Source organism: Anticarsia gemmatalis, chromosome 30 (genome assembly GCF_050436995.1).
Source record: "Anticarsia gemmatalis isolate Benzon Research Colony breed Stoneville strain chromosome 30, ilAntGemm2 primary, whole genome shotgun sequence".
Taxonomy (NCBI): Eukaryota; Metazoa; Arthropoda; class Insecta; order Lepidoptera; family Erebidae; genus Anticarsia; species Anticarsia gemmatalis.
In genome coordinates, this window is record NC_134774.1 from 2499177 (window position 1) to 2511757 (window position 12581).

Consider the following 12581-nt stretch of genomic DNA (forward strand, 5'->3'; position numbering starts at 1 on the left):
AGTCAGAAGCTTGAAAATCTGACAACCTGTCTTACCGAAAGATATCGTGTTATAACCCAACTAACTCAGTTATAGAGGTCCAGTAGACAGTCGCTCCATGTAAAATACTAGTACTCAGCTGCATCCGGTGAGACTGGAAGCCGACTCCAACATAGTTGGAAGAAGAAGAAGATGATAACTATGTCAATAGGTCAGCCCTTATTACATGAGACATTGTAAATAAGATTGGAACTGTTGTTATGTTAAACAACAAACGTGACTTGTATCACGGAGACGCTCAGCTCAAACACTGCTCCTACATCTATGTAATGTACAAGTTAACACACTGATCGTTTACCCACCGGTGACAAAGAGGCGCAAGACTGAACAATGCATGGATATGTTATTTTCTATACAATAATAATAAATTCCATTGTGTAAGGATTATGATAAAGAACTTAATACGTATATAATCTATATTAACATAGAAATGATGTTGGAATGTCTGTCTGTAGAAATAAAACTTGGTTTATAATTTTTTACTATAGCAGCGTAACGGTAATAATGTCTCTGTGGCGCGGTCGGTAGTGTATGCGACTACCGTAGAGAGGTCTCGAGTTCGAATCCCGGGTCAGGCCTAAAAGTGTTACCTGAGGTTTTCTGTAAAAAAATCTCAGAGATTGCTCGAATTTACATAGTTAAGGTCGCATGGAAGTCTATTCCGTGCCGCGGAGAGCACGTAAAGCCGTCGGTCCTGCGCCTGGCCTCTCTGGTCGTGTCGATTTAGCCGTCTTTGCATTTAGACTTCAAAAACTGTTCTAAATAACTCTCAGGCATGCAAGGCTACATCCCGATGTTTTCCTTCACTGTTAGAACAAGTGATAATTATTTCTAATACACACATAACATGGAAAAGTCATTGATATGTTGCCCCGGCTACGAAATCTCGACCACTTGCGTGATAGGCAACTGAAACCTTTCGACGATAAAATAATTACTTTCTCAAGCAAACCCACGGTATTTACATATAGGTTTTGTAAAGATAATCAATAGACAGTCTTTACAATACTAGTGAGCATTGTCTAAAGAGCTACCAGCATGGCGAGGTCACAAGCGATCATTGTTTTAACGATAGCCATTGGTGCAGGTAAATACCTATATTATCATTACTTTATATTATACAGGAAAAGAGAGTTTTATTGCATAGGTAGAATTTTTTTTTTCCGTATTCAAAAGAGGGAAAGGTGTGTTCCATGTTTGTTCATAACATTTTTAGATTTTAATGTTTAATTTTTTTGTAAATAGGTAATGCTTTTCATGAAGGCTTATTTAAAATTAGTCAAAATTAGGAAACTCGATAGAGTTATCCTCAATAATGCGTTTCATTGTATGATATGATGGGCGAGGCGCCCGTAGCCAGTTGTGCTCACCGGTCGGTAAACGATCTGTGGGTTAAGCAAACATCGGCGCGGTCATACCATAGATGGGTGACCGCATAGTGGTATTTGAACAGGGCGTCTCCGTGCTTTGGAGGGCACGTAAAAAGTCGGTCCCGGTTGTTGTCAATTAAGATAACAGTCGTTAAGCCACGTCAAAGGCTTGCTTGAACAACTTTGACACTAGGTTGACCACTAACCATACGATAAGAAGATTGTATGATGATGTCGAATTTGTTATGTTTTGTAGAAGCTACGAAGTCCGTTTTTTGAAAGAATAATTACCATTTTCAAGTAAAGTATTTTAATTAGGATCAGGTGTTTGAATAATATGTTGTTTCTTGTTATACATTTAGTAATATTTGACTGATTAAATTACTTACATAAGCTAAAACTTAAAAGAGTTTAGCAGGAAAAGTTTACTAAAATTACCAGAGCCCAGGAACTTTGTAGAGAGCTTTGGCATGAACGATTTTGGTATCTAGAGTATAAATAAGAATTCTATGTATTTTCAAAATCCAGTATCTGTATGAAACAGGTCACCGTCAGCTGCAGACTGCGGGTCACTGATGTTATACATTCTGTATGTTGTATACCTCCAGCCGCGAACCTTGTATGCAAGACTTTCTACTAAGTTGTGGGACTATAACATTGTGTCAATTTCATAAATATTTCAGAATGTAATCTTGTTTCAGTACTAGCGGCACCTGAGCCCAGATATGACCCGGACAGACAGAATGTCTACCATCTGTTTACCAGGTAAGTAACTATTTAATTGCTGTCTCGCTCCTGAGCATAAATACCTCAAAGACTTATTGCCAAAATCTAGCTGATATAGAAAGCAAGTTATCTTTATCTTTATCTTTTTTTTTTTTCTTTTTTTTTTCTTTAAAAAGACAACTCCCGCACTAAGAATTGCTCTTGTGTCGCGGGGACTTTTACAAACATACATACAACGGACACAAAGCACAACCAGACCCGAAACAATTAGTTGAGAGCCAAAAATCTCCCGAAATCTATACTAATATTATAAAGCTGAAGAGTTTGTTTGTTTGTTTGTTTGTTTGTTTGAACGCGCTAATCTCAGGAACTACTGGTCCGATTTGAAAAATTCTTTCAGTGTTAGATAGTCCATTTATCGAGGAAGGTTATAGGCTATATATCATCACGCTACTACCAATAGGAGCAGAGTACCAGTGAAAAATGTTACAAAAACGGGGAAAATTTTGACCCATTCTCTTAGGTGACGCAAGCGAAGTTGCGCGGGTCAGCTAGTATATTATAAAGTTGCTTCACTTTCAATCGGTACTCCAAGGGTTTAAGTGACTAAATGTTTATAGTGTGGTGGGCACAATACACAGATACACTCTATATTACATCACTCATAGACTTGTGCTGGGCTAAGATGTGCTCTCCGAGGAACGGAAGTCTATGTCAACTTCCTAGCTCAGAGGAATCTCTAACAATAGGTGTTAACACACACGCTCTTTCGCTTGTGATTAGGATCGTACAGGATTACGCACGGGAAAGACGGCGCGCTCTTCGTTCACGTTTTCTTCGCGGGCTTGACAGATGAGAGCGGCGCGCGCTCTCTCTTTTGTTGTTTCACGCGCGAAAGAGCGTGTGTGTGGTCACCTATGGTCTTAACGGAACACCACTTTTAAAAAATACGAAAGTATGCCTGTCTATCTACTAAGCTATTTGGAGGTGAGGTCTGAAGGCGTTGCCCAGCAGTGGGACAGTAGCGGCTGCTCTCTCTAATGTATTATGGGCAATAATTGTAGTCAGCTAGAAGACTAATTCACCGGTCTTTTCAGACAGAACCCGACAGTCAGCCAGCCCCTCCTGATGGGCAGTGAAGGTCTACTCGGTCTCACCAACTACAACGCTGCGAGAAGAACAGTTGTGTTGCTGCATGGATGGATGGACTCTTCAACTGCACCGTTTAATACTGTTCTTGTGCCTGGTGAGTCTACTGTGATAGTCTTCCAGCTCGCTCAGCTTAATTTATTATTTTTGAGACATCTCCCGCACTAAGAATTGCTTTTGTGGACATTTACAAACATACAAAAAATTACACAATTAAAATAAAAAAAATATTAAAATTATTATAGTGAACCCAGACCCGAAACAATTATTCGTGGATCGCACAAATACAATTGTTCCGTGCGGGAATCGAACCCACGACCTCCCAACGCATTGGTGGTGTGGCGACCACCTTAACCACTGCGCCACATGCTATATTTTAAGACTTGTAAATAAATAAATTTAACCGAATACTTTTCTACTGTTGAGGTAGGGTTTCTTCCCAGGTAGAGTAAATTTACGATGCTCGGCAAATGTGGTTTAAGGGTTTTGAGTCTTGAAATGCTGGATAAGATTTCAAAAAGCTTCCTTCAAGTTCACCGTTATAACAAGTGAACATTATTTCTAACACACGTCACTTGAAATAATTATTGGTGTATGAGATCTGAACGCTGATTGATGAATAACTAAAACCATTGAGCTATTGCTGTTTTACATCATACCTTTATAGGTATGGTGATATTATTATCACGGCAGTTATATCCGACGGTATAAGCAGAAGTCTATTAAACACGCCCAAGATTCGCCATTTACAATTGCATTTGCTATTCGCTGTTTTCTAATTATGAGAGTAAAATGTTAATTGTTCTTTGTTTCTTCAGCCTTCCTGTCAGGTGAAGATCTGAACGTGATCGTGGTGGACTGGAGCACAGGCGCTGGCTCTATCAACTATTTTACTGCCGTCACCAATACTCTGGCCTCTGGTGAGTGGAATCCTATTATCTTTTCGGACTATCTAATGGAAGCCGCCCTTCCGAGATAAGGGCAGACGCCCAAGAAGCTGAATTTCTAGAAAAAACATATTGAGGGGTTGCATTGCATAGGCTTCTCGAATGTAAGACACCTACTTATACATAATTATCTCGTTTGTTTTAACATATTGTAACCGGGAAAAATGACATGTTTGAAAGAAGATATACGCAACAGTGGATGGAATCGGATTAGATAGATGAGTCACTGACAAAAAAAAATCTAATGACCTGGGAATAAGGTTGCCAAATCCAGAACAATCATTTTCTGGTCATTTTTGGGGCCATGAACGAAATCAGAGTTTCGATCTCCGGTCCGAATGACCCAAAAAAACGACGTATTATCGTAGTTTTGTACAAACTAGTATTTCATCCTGGGACAGCACGCTAAATACCAGGACATTCCCGGAAATCCCGGCCAACTAGCAACCATACCTGGGAATGACACCAATGTATGCAACAGTCGCTCTCATATGTGCAATAGAATATACACCGCCTCGTAACAGCTGACGATGAGGTCAACATATTATTATCAAAAACACCTGCACTTTTTCTGATAAAACTTTAGTGTAATTATAAGCTTAACCGTCAGTTCCTGTATCTTCAGATAAGCAGTATTATAACATATTATTTTCCTTAACAAGTGTACAATCAATCAATGATAATAGTTATCATATTATCTCATAATCTTTTACAAGTATTTACTTGTAATTATGTTACTAAGAACGCATAGTACATACATAATATATAATATATAGCCTTTTTCCCATTAGGGCAAGTAGAACCCAAAGAACGCCACTTGGTACGATCCTTACAAACTTCCCTTGCTTCATTCACATACATACATGTTGTCATACAGGACCGCCGGTTGCGAGTAGCACCTGACCTTGGTGTAATACACCCACGATTCGAAATTAACAATGTTAGTCCTATGTAATAGGGGGCGAGATTATTAGGTATCATATAGGTACAGGACACGTAATTAAACTCAGGGCTACTACGGAAAGATATCCTAGTAATATTATAAATGCGAAAGTTTGTGAGAATGTATGTATGTATGGATGTTTGTTACTCTTTCACGCAAATACTGCTGAAACCGATTACGATGAAATTTGTTATATAAATAGCTAAAGACCCAAAATAACACCCAGAATGAAACCTCTGTCTCGCTCCCTCTCTGTCTCTCTCCCTCTCTCTCTTCCTCTCTCCTTCTCTCTATTTTTCTATCTCTTCCTCACTCTCTTTCTCTCTCTCTTTCTCCCAAAAAACGTAAAGCAATAAAGTGAAAGCGATTCATTAGAAGTTGAAGGCATTGGGGAAACTTCGTTCCAATCGGGTATCCCACATGTGACACCTTAGACTTTTTACAACATTATCTATGTTTCCCAGGACTCAGCGTGGCTCGTTTCATCAACTGGTTGAACACAGTCACCGGCGCCGTGCCCGCGATGTACCATATAGTTGGACATCATCTCGGAGGCCATCAGGCTGGTATCGTGGGCAGAAACGTGAGGGGAGATGTTGGTTATATCACTGGTATGTAGTAAAGAGACACAGACTGACATATTCAGTTCAGCGTTAATAGGTAGGTTTTTTTTGCGGGGAAAATACCCTATTTACCTGGGGGGGGAAGTCTGGGGCTACGTGGTGATTTCACTAAAAACCACCCGGAAGCCGAACATCTGATGCGGGGACGGGAAGGCCCTGGGCCCTAAAATACTTCACCAGTGCCTTCCATTTGCACCTCACCTCATTGAGGTTCTACGCGGAGACATCTATGTGCCTCTCCTATGTTTTTGAAGGCTGGTAGAAACGTTGGCTACAAAAGTTGCCACAAAATCATCCCGGACCCAGCATAAATCGGCCTGAATATGTGTAGATGAAATCGATAACAAGTGAGTCGAGTCGGTTTTGTTGTTCGATAAATATTTCCGAACCGAATGTGAGTGTAGCAAGTCAAATATTATGAAATTTTCAGAGGAGTGATTGTCTATTGCTAACGACTATCAATATCTGAGCATTTACTTATTGCTAGCTAATAGTATTGTGATATTGTTCTCAAATAGATATTTTTTATTACTTTCGTACTTAACTGCACGTTTGGCGTAGTGGTTTAAGCGGTCACCTCGCCGCAACAACCGAGCGCCGCGTGTGGTGGGTTCGAATCCCACCCTGACACATCTGAGCCTGGATGTTAATGTGTCTATATAAGTATGTGTTAAGAAGTATATAAGTATGTTTATCAGTTATTTGGTTACCATAGTACAAGCTCTGCTTAGTTTGGAATCAAATGACCGTGTGTGAGTTGTCCAATAATATTTAATATTTTAATATTTATTTTCTTAAATTTCAAGTTTCTACATTCAGTAGTACCGGCTGTGTGTTGTCCATCAGTCATTTATCATAATGTTTTATATATATTTCTAGCTTTAGACCCAGCCTACACCGCGTGGCCGAACAACGTGAACAAGTTCCGCGCCACAGACGGCATGTACACAGAGGTCATTCACACCAACGTGGGCGTGACGGGCTACATCGCGCCGCTCGGAGATGTCGACTTCTATCCTAATGGCGGCAGCAGCATGCCTGGATGTAACTCACAGGAGTGCGATCATTCTAGGTAACGTAAAATAATCATGCTCGGGAACGTCATGCTCGTTCGTGTCATACTCGGGAACACCATGAGTGGAAACGTCATGCACGGAAATGTCATGCCCAGTAATGTCGTGCACAAAACGCCATGCTCAGTGACGTCATACTCGGGAACGCCATGCTCGATAATGTCATACTTAGTACCACCATTCTAAGGAACGTCATACTTTGTGGCATCTTTATACTTAGTCAACTCATGCTCAAAACGGTATGGTATCTAGAATCATGATCGATGACTACTTCGTTATGTGAAGTGAAAGTAACATTAATAATACCTAATAAATAAATATAATTACCAAAACTTCTGATAAAATAAAAATAAATAAATTTAACCCATTAATGTCCCACTGCTGGGCAAGGGTCTCCTCCCGTAATGAGGGAGGGGTTAGGCCTTGAGTCCACCGCGCTGGCCAAGTGCGGGTTGGGGACTTTGCATGCCCTCAATAAATGTATTAAACAAATTTTTAGGCATGCAAGGTTTCCTCACGATGTTTTCCTTCACCGTTGGAGCATGTGATAATTATTTCTAATACACACATAACTTCGAAAAGTCATTGGTGTGTTGCCTCGGGTTCGAACCTGCGACCACTGGCGTGGGAGGTGTCAACTTATACCACTCGGCTATCACTGCTCTGTCAATATCACAAAATGCATTATTGTGTAGTTAGAACATTATTCACGTCATGTTCGAGAACAATCATCTCAAATACAGTTCAAGTATCATCAATCACCAATTGAGAAATGACGTTACAAAATTATTACCACACTCTACTCAAAGAACACTTAAACACTTTCAACTTAAATCAACAGTCATGCTCAATATCTCTTCTTTTCAGATCATATTTCTACTTCGCCGAGTCCTTAACATCAGGCGGATTCACCGGCAGACGATGTGGTACTTACCTCTCTGCTATGTTGGGCAACTGCTTCTTGCTAGGCAATCTTAGGATGGGTGGCCTCGTACCAAAGACTGGGTGAGTTACAGCCGGTTTCTTCACGGAATATCGAAGGGCGCGTTCCCACTTTGTCGTGACGACCGATAATCGTGTAGTTTTAAGTGTCGTGGCTTATATGTTTAAATGGAGGTGTTCACATATAGAACGACACGACTTACTGTCGTCTACATTTTTTGCAGTGACGACAGATTATCGTGACAGCTAGATACGACAGTCAGTAAAAGATATTTTTTTTTGACGACAAGCAATCGTTATAATGGGAACAGCTAAGGACGACAGTCGTCCCACGATAAATTAATCGTTACGACATAGTGGGAACGCGCCCTAACACAAGAGGACAGGGCATGTCATACTATTTTATCAAAGATTACTGTCGCCAAACTCAGCCGATGACATTTAACGCACACTGAAATATGAAAAGGTTAAACTATTACTAATTAAAATGATCAGCCATATTTCAATGACATTAGAGTCGTATTTTGCACTAATACTTTGTGCTTTATGTCGGAATTATATCTACGTGCTGCGTCATCTCTTAGGTTAGTACTAGGGTATATGTATAGCTACACATACTTCATATGGCACGCGCGCCACGCCCTTTCCTCTTGTGTTAGTTATTCCGTGGGTTTTGCCGAACCTTATATTTGTGTAGCAAAGCCTCAAGGTGTGATGCTATGTATGTAACATTTCTGTTTCAGGTCTTCAGGAATATACCATTTGGTGACGAATCCTACCTCACCTTTCTCTCAAGGATAAAAAACAGCTTATCCAATAAGAATACTTTTCTATAAATGTTGTAAAAATAATAAATATAATGTACAAAAAAGACGACTTTAATTTTGTATTTAACACTTTTTAAATACGATCAAAGCATGTTCTTTTTCTCTGCTTATTTGTCCCTATAAAGAAAAAGTTGCAATTTATGTATGTATGTTCGCTGCTTATCACAAACTTTCGGGTTCGAATCCCGACACAGACAAAGTATTGAGCGATATAGTAGCCCAGAGTAAGGTAACGTGCCCGGTGTATGGCAATAGACTCGCCCCCTAATACATGGGACTAACATTGTTAATGGCGAAACGTGGGAGTATTTCATACTCTGCTTACATCTTCGGGTTTTAGAAGAAGTTCGTTATGTTTCAAATAAAAATCAATTTGATGGCAAGATCATTTTAATAAACAAACAAATATACACATCTACTATATAAAAATAAGTCGGGTTTTCCTTCCTGACGCTATAACTCCAGAACGCACGAACCGATTTCCACGGTTTTGGATTCGTTGGAAAGGTCTCGAGCTCCGCGAGGTTTATAGCAAAGAAAATTCAGGAAAAAATTCAACAGAAAGGCGAAAAAACAGAGAAAATCATTTTTCTCATACAGCGCCATCTCTGATATATAGCATGTACTACATACCAATATTTGTATCGTATTTCTTTTAATATTTTTATTTGACAGCTACTCATTGTAGATGGTGCCGGTGCGTGATATATTGTTTGACAGAGAATTTCATGTGAAAAAACGGTATTGTGTTCAAAAAAGTAAAAAATATAAGTTATTCGTTTCCTAACATTTTAATTGGAAACCAACAAATCAATTACGTGTATTGTGCAGATTTTTATTCGATTTCAACAGCAGGCATTTTGTCTTTAAGGTGGTAAGTTAAACTGTGTAAATTATGTGGATCGTGCATTTGAGGTTAAATTCACTACTCTGTCCATAGTCCAAAATGCCTAGAGGACGACGTGCGAACATCGGCCGCCGCACAAGACATGCAAGCCAGCAACAAGTGTATTCACAGAACTTAAGCGAAGTAAGACAAAATATAATAAGAGAAAATGCCCGATTAAGACAGCGCGTGAGCACACGAAGATCATTGGCATCATACAATCGCTTGGCATTCCAATATGATCCCACTGCGAACTACAGTAATGATGAAAATTTAGATATTGGACCAATGACGACTGTATGCCGATATTGTAATGCGTTAAAGTTTAAAAGAGAAACGGCTGGATTGTGTTGCGCAAGTGGAAAAGTCAAACTGGATCCATTACTTACACCACCACAGCCACTGAAACAATTGTTCGATGGAAGTGATCACGATTCCTACCATTTTCTTCAACACATCCTTGAATACAATAACTGCTTTCGCATGACTTCCTTTGGAGCTAATATCATTCGAGAAGGCGGCTTTATGCCGACTTGCAAGGTAAAAGATACAACACACAGAACCAATCACTCACACTAACAAAATGAATTGCAACAATAAAAACTACATATACACCAAACACTACACCATCACACGATCAGAAGTTACACCGTATTCTTCAACAAATGATTGTTTGCAATTACAGATACAAGGACAAATATATCATTTGCATGGTTCAATGGTGCCATCACCGGATGAGCCGCATCAATTTCTGCAAATATATTTTATTTCGTCGATGGTGGATCAGCTGAATGTGCGTTGCAATATACAGGGAACACAACAGTTAAAGAGACGAATTATAGAACAGTTGCAAGCATTTTTTCACGCTAATAACGCTGTGGTTAATATGTTCAAAACAGCATTGGAACAAATGCCATCGGATACGCACAAATTTGTCATAAGAGCGGATTGTACCCCAACAGGTGAACACGTGCGAAGATTCAATGCACCCACCGTTAATGATGTTGCTGCAATTATTGTTGGCGATCCAACTAAATCGCGAGACATTGTCGTTCAGCGAAGAAGCAATATCATGCATCGTGTAAACGAGACACATCGTTTGTACGATGCGTTACAATATCCAATCATTTATTGGCAAGGGCAAGACGGATACGACATCACGTTGAAGATGGTCGATCCAATTACAGGTAAAATATTCACACACTAATTATATTGCTATTATTGGTTTCTATTAACAATTCATTTAATTTTGCATTTTCAGGTGTATCAACGAATAAAAATCTAAGCGCAATGAATTACTATGCGTATCGTTTGATGATTCGTACACATGAGGAGAATGTCATTCTGAAGTGCCGTCGGCTATTCCAGCAATTCGCTGTCGACATGTATGTCAAAGTCGAGACCGAACGTTTAGCGTTCATCCGATACAATCAGGCAAAGCTACGATCTGAGGACTATATACACTTGCGTGATGCTATTCATTCAGATGGCGATGTTCAGAATGTTGGACGTCTGACGATTCTTCCATCATCATATATCGGAAGCCCACGCCACATGCACGAATACGCTCAAGACGCTATGACGTACGTGCGAAATTATGGAACTCCGGATTTGTTTATTACGTTCACTTGCAATCCGAAGTGGATGGAAATTGAACGTGAGATGGAACCGGGACAAAAACCGCAAGATCGCCATGACATAATCGCCAGAGTATTTCAGCAAAAACTCAAGGTTATGATGGATGTGCTTACTAAGTATCGAGTTTTTGGTGACACACGTTGTTATATGTACTCGGTGGAATGGCAGAAGCGTGGACTACCGCATGCTCATATCCTAATTTGGTTGCTGAACAAATTACATTCAAATGAAGTGGATGACATCATATCAGCTGAAATTCCTGATCCAGTCACTGATCCCCATCTACACGACATTGTGACGACGCAGATGGTGCATGGACCGTGCGGTGCTTTGAATCCATTATCGCCTTGCATGGCTGATGGAAAGTGCACAAAACGATATCCGCGACCGTTAGTTGCTGAAACAGTCACAGGGCACGATGGATATCCAGTTTATCGTCGGCGTTCAAAAGAAGATAATGGTCGAACTATTAAAGTCAAAGTTCAAAATCAAGAGATTGAGATCGGAAATGAATTCATTGTACCATATTGCCCGCTGCTATCACGAATTTTCGAAACACATGCAAACGTTGAGAGTTGTCATTCGGCCAAATCAATCAAATATTTGTGCAAGTACGTCACAAAAGGCAGCGACATGGCTGTGTTTGGTATTGCGTCGGAAAATGCGAATGACGAAATCAGCAACTTCCAAATGGGCAGATACGTCAGTACTAATGAAGCACTGTGGCGATTATTGTCATTTCAAATTCATGAAAGATATCCCACAGTTGTACATTTAGCAGTGCATTTGGAAAATGGCCAAAGAGTTTACTTCACTGAGGCTAATGCCGCACAACGAGCTGAGAGACCACCATCGACAACATTGACTAGCTTCTTTTCAATGTGTGAAACAGATCCATTCGCAGCGACGCTGATGTACGTTGAAATGCCCAAGTATTACACTTGGAATCAATCAACAAAGAAATTCCAACGTCGCAAACAAGGCACCCCAGTTCCAGATTGGCCACAGGTGTTTTCCTCTGATGCACTAGGTCGTATGTATACTGTTCATCCTAGAAATGATGAATGTTTTTATTTGCGACTGCTGTTGGTAAATGTACGTGGACCAAAATCATTTGCGCATTTGAAAACTGTGAATGGCCACCAATGCCAAACATATCGAGAAGCATGTCAACTATTGGGTTTGCTGGAGAACGATTCTCATTGGGATTTAACAATTGCCGATTCAGTTGTTTCATCAAATGCGTACCAAATACGAACGCTGTTCGCAATTATCATCACCACATGTTTTCCTTCACAACCAATGCAGTTATGGAACAAATACAAAGACGACATATGTGAAGATATCTTGCATCGTTTGCGCATTCAAACGAATAATCCTGACATGCAAATAACCGATGAAATCTACAATGAAGGATT

The 12581-nt window shown here is 40.0% G+C and overlaps 1 protein-coding gene across 1 annotated transcript; it reads left to right on the forward strand.

The window, feature by feature from the left end:
• Nucleotides 1-986: 986 nt before the first annotated feature.
• LOC142985446 (lipase member H-A-like) lies at nt 987-8706 on the forward strand. The gene is made up of 8 exons (XM_076133633.1): nt 987-1126; nt 2111-2174; nt 3233-3381; nt 4103-4204; nt 5639-5785; nt 6677-6869; nt 7738-7875; nt 8556-8706. Exons 1-8 carry the CDS (start codon nt 1078-1080, stop codon nt 8611-8613), a joined length of 900 nt encoding a protein of 299 aa, XP_075989748.1. The 5' UTR covers nt 987-1077; the 3' UTR covers nt 8614-8706.
• Nucleotides 8707-12581: the final 3875 nt, after the last annotated feature.

Coding starts and splice junctions, on each gene's coding strand:
- LOC142985446 (XM_076133633.1), top strand. CDS start 1,078: ATGGCGAGGTCACAAGCGATCATTGTTTTAACGATAGCCATTGGTGCA. Junction 2,175..3,232: donor GTCTACCATCTGTTTACCAG/GTAAGTAACTAT, acceptor CGGTCTTTTCAG/ACAGAACCCGACAGTCAGCC. Junction 5,786..6,676: donor AGATGTTGGTTATATCACTG/GTATGTAGTAAA, acceptor ATATATTTCTAG/CTTTAGACCCAGCCTACACC.